The 15,990-nt window shown below is 38.3% G+C and overlaps 1 protein-coding gene across 1 annotated transcript; it reads left to right on the top strand.

The window, feature by feature from the left end:
• Nucleotides 1-2,142: 2,142 nt before the first annotated feature.
• Nucleotides 2,143-14,151, top strand: KBTBD8 (kelch repeat and BTB domain containing 8). The gene is made up of 4 exons (XM_007192416.2): nucleotides 2,143-2,219; nucleotides 2,882-3,092; nucleotides 6,712-7,826; nucleotides 10,889-14,151. The coding sequence occupies exons 1-4, from the start codon at nucleotides 2,204-2,206 to the stop codon at nucleotides 11,350-11,352; spliced, it is 1,806 nt and encodes a 601-aa protein (XP_007192478.2). The 5' UTR covers nucleotides 2,143-2,203; the 3' UTR covers nucleotides 11,353-14,151.
• The last annotated feature ends 1,839 nt before the right edge of the window (nucleotides 14,152-15,990 follow it).

Raw genomic sequence — 15,990 nt, 5'->3', positions numbered from 1 at the left:
AGTGTATTTGTAATGATGATGGAATCTTTACCACGTAATGTCTTTTGCCCAGTAGAATGGAGTCTATTTACAGCATCATATAAATGGCACCCTTGTAATTATAAATCTTCATTTTCCCCTATTTATATTTAAATTGGCTTTTGTTCTTTGTATTCTGCCCACCTCCAAATTCAGAAATTCTTGGGGATCAAAGAATCAGAAAACTTAAAAAAAAAAACTAGATTGCCAAGTCTATTGTTAATTAGGTGAGAGTTAAATGAAAAAGAAAATTGGCCAAATTTCTTAAGTCTTAGACAGGTGGCCACCAAAAACAAAACACAAACAATAAAACCCCTATTTTAACAGGTTTGAAAAGGTTGCCAGGTAAAATATAGAACACCCAATTAAATTTGATTCAAATAACAAGTGATATTTTACTCTAAGTATGTCACTAGTATTGTGTGTCCTGTGTTTTTATTTGCTAAAATCTGGCAACCATAAGGATTGATGCCATTTTTTTTTCTTAATACCATGAATATTGTGAGTGAAACTCCCAATATTTCCATAAGGTAGAAAGCAACAGCATTTGGCTCATAAAAAATGGAAATTTAAAGTTCTGAGTAACAAAAGTTAAATCAATTTCATCCATGCAGAACTGTGCAGATAAGGTTTTCATAACATGAATTTATAAGTGCATATCAATGTCCACATATCCCAGCCCCGAGGAAACACCAATTCTTGTTAACTTGCACAGAATTATAATACTTTGAGATCTAAATTATTGAGCAGACCTAGCGGACAGAATTGGATTGTTTTTCACCATTCTCTCTGTTTCACAATCACAAATCCCAAGATCCTTCATCAGGAAATTCAGTTGTTTGTTTGATCTTTTCAGGGTTAGAAAAGCTATGCTCATTGGCTAACTATATCTCTACTAAAAACTCCTTCCTATTCACTGATAAGACTTCCTTACATTTCAAACATTTAGAAATAGCATTTCCAATGTTAGCTCATTTGTGTCTTACATTTATTTTTAAAATATTAAGTACCTATAATGTGCCAGCCACCCTGTTACATGCTGCAAACACGAGACAAGCGAATCAAAACACGTCAACAGTAAAATTTCTCCTTTCTTTCAAAAGGCTTGCAGCCTATGAGGCTGATAGAATAGGAATTATTATTCACACACTACAGGTGAGGGAGCTAAGTGTCCAAGAATTAAAGGGTCTTATCTAAGGGTCTTATCCACATTAAGAAGTAAAGAGCCAGGGATTCAATAATTGTCCCTGGCTCCAGACTCAGGGCACTTTCCAGTATTTCGTCAAAGGAGATCCCAGTCTACTTAGTATCTTAACCGCTCCATTTACCAGGAGCAAAAAGGAAAGCGTCTGAATCCCTTTATGATGTTCTTGTACTCTTAAAAGTGGAACAGGTGTTCCCCGGTGCTCGAGAAAAGCAAGGCATTGAGTGGGAGTTAAAGATCCTGAGCAGCCGTTGTAACCAGACCAAGTTAATCTGTGGCAACCGGAGCACTCGGCCAAGGCGATGCTATTTCAATTGGGTGTCACAGGTGATTCATCAGAGATGGCTTACTTTTCGGCCTCCTGATATTTTTCTTCGGGGTGGGGTGTCAGATTTCCTTCGCATTTTTGGACAGCAGCCTTCTTGTCCATTTCCAAATTTTTCTGGTTTCACAGCCCTCACGCGGACCCCCGCTTTCATACTGGAAGCTAGTCATTGGCAGGAGATTTAGGAAACGAAGAACAAGGTGGAAAAAAAAAAAAAAAAAGATCCGGGGGCCTGGAGAGAGGCCTAAAATGGGGAAATTTGCACTTCAAGAGCTTCCCCTACCCCAGCCTCTCAGAATGACAGCTCTCCTCAGCCAGAAGACTACCTCTCCCTGCAGGCACTGCGCGCTCCACAGACACAGGCTGGCGGGCTCCCTGCGCTCCGCCTCCGCCCGGACCGGCCAATAGGAATCCCCGGCTTGGGCCTCCGCCCTACCCGGACCACGCGGGAGCGGGGGCAATAAAACTACATTTCCCGACGCACCTGTGCGCTCCTCGTGGCCAATCGGCGCCCGGAGTTCGGAGCTTAGGGGCGGAGCCGGATGCATAGGCCACCCCATTGGCTAGGGGCGGCTTAGAAGAGCCGGAACCCGGGAGAGAGAGAAGCGAAATGACATTTCCTCTTTAAATAGCTGGAGCCCGGGCCCCGTCGAGAAATGGCCGCGTCGGCAGGTGGGTCGTGTGGTGGCTTGGGAGGTGTGGAGGGGAGGTGGGCCGGGGACGAGGCTCAGGCTGCGAGATGAGGCGGTGGCGATGAGGAGCCGGAGAGAAGGATGGAGAGGTGGACAGGGATGAGGGGAGGGAGGATGAATGGCGTGGAGGGAGGTGGGCGGTCCGGCCGGACAGGGATGGGGAGGCCGGGTACCCGCCGCCGCTCCGACCTGTTCGCAAGGCGGTTGAGGGGGCACTGGCGGCCGCCATCCATCGAGCTTCCCTCGTGAGGCTCCTGCCCTTCGCTCTCAGCTGGGACGTTCTGGCTGTCGGCGGAGTCGCCGCAGACACCTCGCCTGTTCTGCCCGCACGGTCCCTCTGCGAGCACGGGGTTTCGGGCTCGCCGGGCTCCCAGAGGAGCAGGCTGGTGTGTGAACTTGCATCGCAGCTCGCTCTTTCCCAGATCCTACCTCGCGGTCCCATTGGGGGTGTCTGTGTACATATATGCATTTCTGTAGCGGGGAAAAAACAAGCCAAGCGAAGAAACAAACAACTCCCCGCCCCATCCCACACACACCAAGAGAAAAAAAAAAAAAAAACCCAAACCAAAAAACAAAAAATAAACCCGCGACGCCGAAACTGGCTCCGAACTTCTTGTGGTTGTACGATTTTTCTCCTCCTAGATTTAAGTAAGTCTTCCCCAACACCGAATGGGATTCCATCTTCAGACACAGCCAACGATGCCATGGACCCCTTCCATGCTTGCAGTATTCTAAAGCAACTCAAAACAATGTACGATGAAGGACAGCTGACAGACATTGTAGTGGAAGTGGATCACGGGAAAACATTTTCCTGTCATAGAAACGTTCTTGCTGCAATCAGCCCTTACTTCAGGTATGATGATGGTGGAAACCTCTATTGATATCCTCACCAAGTTCCTTTTCTCCCTCAGTATTGCCCACTTGATTTTTATTACTGAGATGCAGGAATGAGATGAAACCAATGCATTTGTTTCCTGAGAATAAATAACAGGCCCTATTTTATTAAGCGCTCCCCCACCCCTTTTTTTATTTGACAGATTCTTCTAGAATTCAGGTGGTTGGTTTTTAAGTTAGTGAACATGTTTTTGTTTGTATGTTTCAGAAAATCTAAAATTGCACTGCCCAATATGGCAGCCACTAGCCGCATGTGGCTATTTAAACTTCACTTACCTAAAATTAAATAAAATTAAAAATTCACTTCCTCACGTACACTAACCACATTTAAAGTGCTCAGAAGCCACATGTAGGTATTGGCTGCCACATTGTACAGCCCAGATACAGAACCTTTCCATCACTGAACGTTTTACTGGACAGTGCTAATATGAAATTTGTTCCAAAAATTTATCCAGGATTTCTTTCGTGCACATTAACTCTTTTAGAGTTTAAAACAAATTACCCACTTAATGGATTGTTTTAATGCCCTGGGGATAAGAGCAGTGAAATGAAAATGAATGAAATACAGTTTCTATGTGTCTTAGGCCCCAGACTAGTGATTATTTCTTAAGATTTCCAGAAGTATTTTTAAGCTAAGTTTTCATTTTCATTTATATTAATCTTTATACATCATAAAACTTTGTAAAGTAAAATTTCAAAACTTGGGTCTAAAAAATAATTTCGTACTCTAAGATCAGTGATAAAGGCAATTTCCTGTTTGAGTTTAACTTCTTTTGTTTCAAGTGCTCACTTTAAGCCTTTCTGTATTCAAAAATGGTGCATGAAATGACTGTGAAATAATTTTCTCAACCTTTATAGGGCATATAGCAGTGTAGTGTTCCAGACAGTAGTTTCTGGTTCCTCTTTCTCAGAATACTGTGTTAAATATAGTCACTTCAGTTTGCTGCTTGTGATGTAACCATTTAGACTTGCCTAGGGTAGGTCATTGGACTATTAAGTATTAACCATAACGAGGCAGTGAGCTGGAAAGAAAAAAGAAGAAACTGGTATACACTGAAGGTATGAAGTTGGGCCTCTAATGGAAAATGCTGGTAAGATTCATTTATCTAGGCTATCCATTAGATATGGTTAGGTCATTTATGTGTTTAAATATTTGTCACAATTACTGCTTATCAAGCTCTGGGCAAGGGTCACTCTACATACATTACTTTATGTAATCTTTACAATCCTGTCTCTACATAGTTGTTATTCCCATTTTACGTGTGAAAAAACTGAGGCTCAAGGAGGTTAAGTGACCTGCCTAAATCATCTATCTAACTAGTAAGTGGCAGAGGCTGGGTTTGATTCCAGAGCCAGGCTTCTTAGTCACTGTATGACTTTTAAGGAACAAAGGTGGGTTCTCTTTAAAGTTTAATATACAGAAGTGTTCATTGTATATTAGATTTGAATAGTAAAAAGAAATAAAGTGAAAATGTCTATATCTCACTGTAATTCTATATTCTGGCTTATATCATTTAACTATCATACTTACTTAAAATTAGTTTTGAAGACCTGACAAATCACTTGGAAAGAAGTATGGTACAGTAGATTTTCTTAATTTCCAAGCAGTTAAGGAAATGCTTGAAAAACTTTCTAAGCATAAGATATGTGAATTCAAATGAAGATATTTGGCTAGAAGACTTAAGGATTAGGTTCTTCTCTCTTGCTAGAGCTGTTTGTACAGAACTTTCTTGGTACCATTGTTGCTTCTTATGTGAGTTGTATAAAGTCATACTTAATAGTTTCTAAGTCTTGCATCACTGGTGGAAGAATAGAATAGCTTGAAATCTGGCATGGCTGTTTCCTGCTCCCAGTGACTTGTCAGAAGTAAAATTCATATGATTAATAGAAACTTTTTGCTGCTCAGGGTTTTGTGTGGGGAAGTACTCCCACTTCATATCGAGTTTACATAAAGAACCTATTAGAACAGAGGAGAACTTGAGTGTCACGCTGCTCCTGTGTGTGAGACCAGCTTATTCAAGTCAGTAGTAGCTCCCATGATAAAGGGCTATGTGGTAATGTTCTCCTTTGGGAGTTAATCTTTGCCTGATGAAGGGCTTTATTTTTCTTTTTAATTGGGAGCTGTATAACTCGGTTTTTCAGCACCTGAATTGAAAACCAGCTCATACAATGGTACATCTAGTTTCTAGTCATTTAAGAAAAAAAAGTCTGCATGATATTAAACTTAAAATTTACATAGTAGAAGTAAAAATAGGACTCAAAGGACGGTTAGCCCAGGCAACAAGCTGGGTCCAGGTACCCTTGTATACCTCCAATATTCCATATTGCATTTTTGAATTAATTTCATGTTTTTGATGAAAACTTTAAAAGCGACCGGAAATCTTCCCATTCAAGGATATTTTTTTCATAACATCACACTTAAAAATAAAATAGGAGGGGTCTGGATCTGAATAATGAAGTTTATCAGCAGCGTTAGGTCGGTGTCTTCAACAGACATCTATTAAGCATCCTAGGGCACACAGTCCTTTTCTCTAGAGGATTTTAAAAGACATTTTGATTTTATTTTTTAATTTAATTTTAAGAACAGCCTAGAAAGAACCCTTAAAGGAGGGAAAAGAAAGGCAAATGATGTTTATAAATGATTAGCACTTTAAATAAAGAGCCAGGCTTTTGGCTACTTAATATTTTGGCCAAGAAAGTACCATAAATGCACAGATAATTTAAAAGAAAAAAAAAGTAAAGAAAAAAGCTTGGTCTCAAAGACAAAAGTTTGGAATTTTGAAAACCATTATCTTCTCCAAAGAATCAGTTAATTCTTAAACTCTCTTTAGAAGTAGCTATTATATTAACCCTACTGTAATCTTTATTTATATACAAATATAAATAGGTAAAAATATGGTAACTTTGAGTCAAGCAAAGGTTTTCAAAATATCCAAGGATAAGTGAATTGATGTTATTTATGTTCTTTATAATCATTAAGGAAGCATTCAAAGGATAATTATTTTAAAAACAAGTAGGTAGAAAATATGAACTTCTGAAGAGCATCTTGTTTTTCTAAGTTGAAATTTTTAAAGATATGTTTTGAGCACAGGTTGCCTTGTAAATTTCCACTGGGTCATGAGAAGTTTTATTAGACAGTCTCTATATGCTAATGTGTCACATTGACACTCTATGGGTATTCTTAAACTTTCTGACTGACCTGGTGATTGAAGATCTCAAGTCCCTAAGGCATCTTGACCAGAAGCCTCGAATGGGCTCCAAGGGAAATAAGATGTCCTGGAATATTCCATGCCACCTTCTGGTGTACTTTAATTAGGTATACTCTCCTTTTCTCAGAGTTGGCACAAAGTGGACTGACTAGTCCTGAGAATAGGGTTTTTTAAATTAGCGAGACTAAATTCTTCTGCTAGATGATCAACTTTTATCCGCTTTCCTGATATTTAGGATATCGGGAAACACATTAGGAAATATTTTACAGTTTCAAAATGTTATCTTTGTGGTAACTTTATGTTTTTAAAAATTTGCCACAATAACTTTTATTTATAGCACACATAAATTCACCACTCTTTCCTTCCTAGATCCATGTTCACTAGCGGCCTTACAGAAAGCACTCAAAAAGAAGTTCGAATCGTCGGTGTTGAAGCTGAGTCGATGGACTTAGTGTTGAACTATGCCTATACCTCCAGAGTTGTTCTGACAGAGGCCAATGTTCAAGCCTTGTTCACTGCAGCTAGCATCTTCCAGATTCCCTCCATCCAAGACCAATGTGCTAAGTACATGATCAGTCATTTGGACCCACAGAATTCTATTGGAGTCTTCATCTTTGCTGATCATTATGGTCATCAGGAACTCGGAGATCGATCTAAAGAATACATTCGTAAAAAGTTCCTGTGTGTCACCAAAGAACAAGAGTTTCTTCAGTTGACGAAAGACCAACTGATAAGTATCCTAGACAGTGACGATTTAAACGTAGACCGGGAAGAGCATGTTTATGAGAGCATTGTAAGGTGGTTTGAACATGAACAGAATGAAAGAGAAGTGCACCTTCCAGAAATATTTGCCAAATGCATACGTTTTCCTCTGATGGAAGACACCTTTTTAGAGAAAATTCCACCTCAATTTGCACAGGCTATAGCCAAAAGCTATGTGGAAAAGGGACCATCCAGTACCAATGGCTGTACACAGAGACTTGGAATGACTGCATCGGAAATGATCATATGTTTTGATGCTGCCCACAAACACTCAGGAAAGAAGCAAACAGTGCCTTGTCTAGATATATTCACAGGAAGAGTGTTCAAACTATGCAAACCACCAAATGATCTAAGAGAAGTTGGGATTCTCGTATCACCAGATAATGATATTTACATAGCAGGAGGGTACAGGCCAAGCAGTAGTGAGGTATCCATCGACCACAAGGCAGAAAATGATTTCTGGATGTATGACCATTCCACTAATAGGTGGCTATCCAAACCATCCTTGCTTCGAGCCAGAATAGGCTGCAAACTGGTGTATTGCTGTGGTAAGATGTATGCAATCGGAGGGCGAGTTTATGAAGGCGATGGGAGAAACTCACTAAAATCTGTGGAGTGCTACGACAGCAGAGAGAACTGCTGGATGACCGTTTGTGCCATGCCTGTTGCTATGGAGTTTCATAATGCTGTGGAGTACAAAGAGAAGATCTATGTTTTACAGGGTAGGTGCCTAAGTGATTTAGTTCTTTTTTTTTTTTTTTAAAGGATTTTCTTATTTATTTATTTATTTATTTTATTTATTTATTTATTTTTGGCTGTGTTGGGTCTTCGGTTCGTGCGAGGGCTTTCTCCAGTTGCGGCAAGCGGGGGCCACTCTTCATCGCGGTGCGGGGACCGCTCTTCATCGCGGTGCGCGGGCCCCTCTCTATCGCGGCCCCTCCCATCGCGGGGCACAGGCTCCAGACGCGCAGGCTCAGCAATTGTGGCTCACGGGCCCAGCCGCTCCGCGGCATGTGGGATCTTCCCAGACCAGGGCTCGAACCCGTGTCCCCTGCATTAGCAGGCAGATTCCCAACCACTGCGCCACCAGGGAAGCCCCGTGATTTAGTTCTTCATGAAAGGGTAACAGGTCAAATTGTGGTTCACCCACTCATAGTAAAACATAAGTTGTTCCTGTTCATTGAGGAATGCCTCTGGCTTTCTTATCATAAACTATTTGTTGGAACCGTCTGTTCTTTAAAGGACCAGTAAAGAAAATAAACTTTTCAATCAGAAAAGGCAGGTTCCTAAGATGATCTGTGTTTTATGTACTTACTGTGTTTTGACATCATGTGGAATAAGTATTTTTGAAAATATTTTTTCATAGATAATAGTTCAGGATTTGGGAAAAACTCTTTCAGAGCCATTTTTAAGACTTCAAACAAGAAAGCAAGTTTGATACATGACTTTTTTGCTCTTCAGTAATATATAATCCAGAAATGTAGCACCTAGTTTTCTTATGGAACTTACTGGATTAGTTTAAAAGAGAAAAAAGAACAAAGCATCAACTGCAGTTGTACTATTCAGTTGCCAAAGAATTTTGTATAAGCCTTACGATCGCAAAGGTTATGAAACTTAATTACAAAGAGTTTTCAATTACAGTCTTCAAGATTTTAATTTCACTGCAGTTGATGTTGTCATCCATAAGATTGTTTTCCGTTTTTTTTCACTGAAAAACTTTGAGATGTCTCCTTTTTCTTACTGTTGACATTATGAGAGGGACGATAATATACTTAGCTTAAAAATTTTTGTTTAAACGATTGAAGACTAGTACCCTGGCAAAGATGATCTAGTAGAAGTAGAAAGAGGAACTTAGTAAGAGCAAATAAGATATTTGATTCAAGGTTCTGATTTGTGCTAACTAATGTTTTCCTTGTGTTTGGATTCTTATCTTAGTTGCTTGAATGCTGAATGCAGTGTTGACAGTACCAACATCCTTATTCTTCTTTTGTGTTTCTTAACTGCTTATATATAAATGTTTTCCTTACACTGACTACTCTACTCAAATAAAACAAGGAAAAGGGGGCAACTTCTGTGTAGACACACGTGATTTTTTAGGTCTTTTCCCATTCTGTTTTTTTTTTTTTTAAATATTCTTTGCTCTAATCCTTTATCTGACTTAAAATTTCCTAGAAATGCCTAAACCCATTTGTTTAAACTTCAATATAAAGTTAATTCTCCAGAGGGAGTAGTACTCTCTAGTGCCTTATTTTAGTTGACTAGAAGCATGGACATGATTTAGGTTTGTTGGTCTTGCCAAAAAATGGAGTACCTGAATAGATGTAAAATCTATCAAGTGTGGTTGAATAGGTTATATCATCCAATATGATGAAGCTCTCTCTTTATATATTTTGGTTTTACTGGCTAACCAGTTAGTTGATAGAGATAGAATTAATTAGATGACTCCCAAAGGGAATGTAAAGGTTGTGTATTAATGTAAATACTAAGGCAAAGTAACAATGAATTAATAGAATTTCAGGGCTGGAATGAGCATTGTTTAATCTGAGATCGTATTTTATAAAAGAGAAATCTGAGGCACTGAGGGTTTTCTTAATTGCCCACCACTGGTTTTAATTTACTAAGAAGACTTCAGATTTAAAAAATCAACTTTTAAAATGTATTATCTTTCTTTTTTATAAGAAATTTGTAGAGAGGTAGTACATGGTAGAAAGTGTTAATTCCTGTCTTTATTAAGAATCCTGTTATATGTTAGTCAATAAGCATACGTAATATGCAGGCAAAAGCTAGGACTTTAACAAGCTATTTTGTGAAAAATTGAAATTACAGCATCACTTTTATTAAGTAGGCAGTTATATTTGTTGATAGGAGTTAACCTAGTTCAAAACAGTTTTCAAGGGGAAGCTCAATCTAGAAGTAGGTACTTATAATCTAAACAAAGCCTCTTTATATAAATAAACTTGACATGAATAGTCAGAAGCTTGTGCTCTACTGTCAGTGGCTATTGGAGTATCATTTAATCTGTTCATAAAGGATTCAAATTTTCATATCAAGGATTTTATACAAATGTCATAATTACCAAGCTCTTGTAAATCTTCACTCGTTTAATTCTTTTAGACATTTTTGTATTGGCAGTCTGACTCAGCACACCCTTTCATTGTCAAAATAGAATTGAAACTGACTCAGTCAATTCCCATAAATAATGTGCGTGTTTTCTATCATCTTAAGCTCATGTTTTCTCCTCTTGAGCCTTTGTCTTTGCATTACACCAACGCTAAAGTAAACACATTAGTGGCCCATAGACACAAATCTGAACAATTCTATGTACTATCTTCTAATTAAATAATTAGCACTTAAATTTATAGTGGCTTACTCATGATTGAAGCTATATACATATTTTCATCTTACTGGTTAACCATTAGTAATAATGCTTCTTTTTTTAGAGCTGGCTTCAAATAAATTTTCTGAAATACCCAATTGGATAGAGTAAATGAAACCAAGCTCTTAACTGTTATACTGCCCTCAAGCCAAACTAATGCCTCATACTTCCCCATTTTGAACACCCCAATTCAGGTTCACTCTAATATTATGTTATGTTGTGCATGGAATGAAGATGTTTTAAGCTACCATAATATTTAATGTATCTATGGAGATTATAAAAGAAATATTTTAGAAAGTAAAATATTTGGAAAATTATACCTTTGGGTCTTCAACATACAACCAAAAAGAGACATGTAAATGTACATATTATTGTTTTTTCTTTTTTTTTCCCTTTTTCTTTCTTTAGGAGAATTTTTCCTCTTCTATGAGCCTCAGAAAGACTACTGGGGTTTCTTAACCCCCATGACTGTGCCTAGAATCCAGGGCTTAGCAGCTGTATACAAGAACTCTATCTACTACATAGCTGGAACCTGTGGAAATCATCAGCGGATGTTTACTGTAGAAGCCTATGATATTGAGCTCAATAAATGGACTCGTAAGAAGGACTTTCCTTGTGATGAGTCCATAAACCCATACCTTAAACTGGTACTTTTCCAGAATAAACTCCATTTATTTGTTCGAGCTACTCAAGTGACCGTTGAAGAACATGTCTTCAGAACCAGCAGAAAAAATTCCCTTTACCAATATGATGACATCACTGACCAATGGATGAAAGTGTATGAGACCCCAGATCGGCTCTGGGACCTTGGCCGGCATTTTGAATGTGCTGTTGCTAAACTCTATCCTCAGTGTCTTCAGAAAGTACTTTAATGAATGGCAGGCCTTAGTGAGCTCACTGGCACCTTGTGCTTGAGGAAACTTAGTCTTTCAATGATACAAGAAGTGCTGTCAGTATTTAAGAAAGCTGAGAGAGTTTATACACGGAGATGGGTGCTCTTAAAGATGAGTGTAGGGAGGGATTTCTTTTCATCCTTGTGATGTTTTCATTTCAGTAAGCAAAAGGTAACAAAGTGCAATTATCAGCATTTTTTTTTTCTGGTATAAACATAATCACATCATTCTAGAATTTTGTGATGAATAGTCACTGAGATACCAGATGAATCGACAACTATGCACTCTTAGAAGAGTGGTTAGGGTATTATGGGTTAGAGACATCCAAAATAGTTTGATGTGACTTTTTATTTTAAATACGGGTAAAAATCTGAGGCAATATCACTAGGACTTTAGCTGTGACCTCTCTACCACAGAGACGCACTAACTTAGATCCTCATTCTGAATATATGTATATTTGTGTACTGTTTTCAAGTGTACTGGATTTCAATGTGTTCTGTTATTAGAGTAGATTGAAGGAAAAACAGATCAGTCTCAGAAAGAGCTTTTAGTTTGATTGTTTTATATTTCCCATGTTGCTTTAAGTTAAGCTAAGGTTTTAAAGTAGCAGTTTTCTGTTGACAATTTTTTCAAGTGCTAACACTCTCATTTTTTTAAATCCTGAAAAGGGCTCAAAATCACAGGTGGCTGGTGCTAGTATAAGTTAATTCATGTGTATAGTTAGGTAGATTTAAATTGTCTGAGCCTATGCTTACCTTTCAAACTGGTATGTTAGTTTCATGGCCATAGTCCTTTACCTGTTGAACTCTTGTGATTTCACAGGGTTCTCTACTAGCATGATGGCAAGGTATGGCCAGTCATTGGTCTAACTGGATTCAATCTTAGAATAGTGAAAAGAATATTATACTCATTTTGCACTAACATGGGCCATTTTGTCGCCTAACCCCCTTTCCTATCCTCTACCTGTCCATTCAGTATCAGTACAATGAAAGGTAACTTATTTCTCTTCTGCACAGAGCGTAATGTGAAGTTTTACTCCTATTTTTAAAATTCTGTTTTCCAGAAACATAAAACTCCTGCAGTAGTCTCATTTAATGGCTTTTACATTACCTATAACAAATAAAACCTCATTTTTTTTTAATTTTTGCACTTAACAGTTATGAATAATTTTGCATTGAAAACCTTGTTCTAGCTGAAGGTGATTGAGGAGGAAAAGAGTGAGTGAATAGAACCATAGCATTATAGGTACTAAATAGTTTTTCATATTTAACTGATGAATTTCTAACAGTTAGCTAGAAATATTAACAGAGGACAAATCAACTCATGTGTTATACATAAGGCAGTTATTTGGATCAGTAACTTATTTTTTACTCTGCCTGGAATAATTAATAAAGGATATAAGTATAGCCCAGAGTCTGTCCTTAACTGGAACATTTTGATTCTGTTAAAACAAACTGGCATGGTTTGTATTAAAAACTCTTGCACAAATGGTAATGTGATACTGTGAAACAAATTTAAAACATTGCCTCTTTGCATCACATACCTCGTTTTTCAGAAACTTTCCAAACTGCTTGTCATAGCCCTCTACAAGTAGGGAACGTTTCCTGAAGCCGAATTTAAAGTGGACAGCATTTAGAGAATTCACATTTTAAAATCTAGTCTTGGGAAGCTGGATACGTGCTGTCTTCTTGCTGGCCTTGGTAGTGTGTCTATAATCTTATCGACTTTGTCAACTAATCACCTATGTTTTTTCTCCCCATTTTTTCTTTGTCTTCCTGCTGGTTTGGGGCTATTTCTGTGAGCATTTTGAAGCATCTTTACTGTGCTGCATTGCAAAGGGAGGAAAAAAACAAAGCTAAGTTTTACAAGAGATGTTCATGTAATTTATTTTTGAAAGCTTTGTTGCATATCTAAGACTTCCTGCCGCTTTTTGACAATCTCCTGTATTTATTTAGAAGAACGTGTTACTTGAAACCATGACATTAGAATATTGAGTTAATTTACAATGTGCCGTGTGATGCGTAGGAGTACAATGTACTGTGGTTAATTCTGCAGTCGATTTATTCTATTGATCTGCACAACAGTTGATCCTTTTGCTATATTGAGGGTGTGGTCTAAGTATAGTGTGTCAAAGCCAAGGTTTAGAATTTGCTACGGAAGTAGAATATATATTGAATTTTGTATGAAGAACTATTTGTTTAAATTATATAGCTGGGATATTTTGCCACTTTTCAAATGATTTCAGAAGAGGTCCTAGAAAACTAAGATTAGTAATATGCGTGGGTCTTTGTTTAGATATTTAAGGTACATTTGCATAGTATGATGAGAATATAAGTAAAAGGCACAATGGGTACTACAGAATTAAAATATGGGGTGACAGATGCCAGTCCCACTTGACCTTTGTTTTTGCATTTGAAGAAAGTATGTAGCACTTTCCTATATATTTTTTACACACTGAAAACTGGACATGGTATAACTATGTTATAGGAAAGTAGAAATTGTATTCTTTATTTTCCATCTTTGTTTTCTGTTATCCTACAAAGTTGATGCTTAAGCATCAAGCTGGTTTCATTGGTGCATGAGAAAAAGTGGACGTGACCTGCAAGGAATCAGATTCCCTACGTGAAGCAGTTTAAAATGGCATTAAATGTTCAGTGCTCAGGTATGTAGTAAGTACTGTAGTCCTTTGGGGGCAAACGTGTAGATATTTTTAAACATTTTGCCGTAATTGCACAATTTTTTGCATTTTTATCTGATGGCATTGTTTCTTATAATAAAACCTTTTCTGACTGAAAACTTCCATTGTCGTAAATTGACCTCTGACTAGTGAGTTTTGCAGAATTAAAACTGGGTGAAAATCATGAAATACCTTATATCAGGAATAGAAGGAGATTTTATTCTATCAAATGCCTGGTCTGCGGTACAAAATGAACTAGTTAACGTCACCTTATATAATGCTCTTGAAATTCTAAAGCAAGCTCACTCATATCGGTAGCTCCTTTGTTGAGTTGGTTCTGCCCACAACTCTTGGTATCCCACTCCTCTCTCTCACAATTCATGTCTAATCCATCAGAAAATCCTGTTGCCTCTTCCTTCAAAATACACCTAGACTCTGACCACGTACCACTTGCACCGCTATCACCCTAGTCTAAACTAGCCTACCCTGTCTGCCTTAATGCTGTGCCCCTGAACTGGTCTCCTTTCAGTCACCGTGGACCCCTTGTAATCTATTCTGTCCTCCATACGATAGCCAGAGTGATCCTATTAAAACGTAAGTCAGGTTACATTCTTCTGCTCAGATCCCTGCAGTGGCTTCCCATTTTCTTCCATATGAGAGCCTTACCCCTTCCTTCCACCGTCAATCTAAACCACACTGCTCGGACCGCACTGCCGTTCCACCCGCTCACTCCATTCCAGCCACGCTGACTGCTGTTCCTCAGACACACCGAGCCCCTCCGACATCAGGGCCTTTGCTCTTGCCGTGTCTTTTGCCAAGGAAGCCCTGACCACTCATTTAGTTTATTTAAGTTTCTATTAAAACTCCAGAGAGGCCTTCCCTGACCACCTCGTGTAAGATAGGATGCCTTCCAACTCCACCCCCACCAGTACCACCCATCTTTTCCCGCCTTATTTTTCATCTATTCCCCCCCCCCCCCATTGAAATGTAAGTTCCATGAAGGCAAGGGATTTATTTTATTTCTTGTTCCCCTCAGCTCAGTGCCTCGGACATACTAGGCATTCAATGTTTGTAAAAACTGAATTTTCATTTACGTCTTAGAGCACCCTGAGAAGTGGTAGAACCAGTGCTATTGCCTCTATTTTATTAGATGAGAAACACAAAGACCAAGTGAATCGCTGAAGGTCATCTAACTAATGAGGGGCTCACCGGGATTAGAACCAAGCTTTCCACTTTGACCTCAACCTAGTTTCTATGTGCTACATTAGTTCTAAACAAAACTGATACAAAGGCAGATCCTCTGTATTTTGTGTTTAATGGTTGCCTTTTCTGAGTCCCACCTTTTCCCCAACACTATTATTTATAATACCTACTATAATTTATAACTGATTGATTCTCAGCAAGGGAGTAGATGAAGTATGAAAATACCTTCAGTTATTCATCCTGCACCCCCATCATTATATCATTTTGCTAAGTTCTGTCCCTCAAACAAGTTGAAGAAAAAAAGAAAAGGCTTGAGAAATACTGATTTAGAGTACTGTTATTTTGGTTCTGTGAAGTTAAAATGACTTGCCATTCTAAAATCTTGGCTGTAAGACTGTTTTTTACTGAAAAATTATTTGCAAAAACAGAAATTAAAAATAAGTGGTCTGGGATCTCTAACTCATCAGAAGAATGCTGTAAATGACACCTGCTAGTTTTTTGAAGTGAAATTTGGAATTTTATATAATGCATTTGAGTAGGGAAAAAAGTATTTTCCCTCATTTAATGTGTCTAGGGTATACTAAAGGTTCTTGATTTGGAACTTTGGTAGACAGAATTTAAATGGCTTTCAGTAGTAAGCATGAAGAGGTAGCATTAACTACTACCAGTTCTAGTAAATATCAAGTTAATGTGTCCATCATTCTCATTCTCCACACTTCATTTTGACGACCTCTATC

The sequence above is a fragment of the Balaenoptera acutorostrata genome, chromosome 10, assembly GCF_949987535.1.
Source record: "Balaenoptera acutorostrata chromosome 10, mBalAcu1.1, whole genome shotgun sequence".
In the NCBI taxonomy this organism is placed as follows: Eukaryota; Metazoa; Chordata; class Mammalia; order Artiodactyla; family Balaenopteridae; genus Balaenoptera; species Balaenoptera acutorostrata.
The sequence above is the reverse complement of the archived record's forward strand: the minus strand, read 5'-3'. Positions and strand labels throughout refer to the sequence as shown.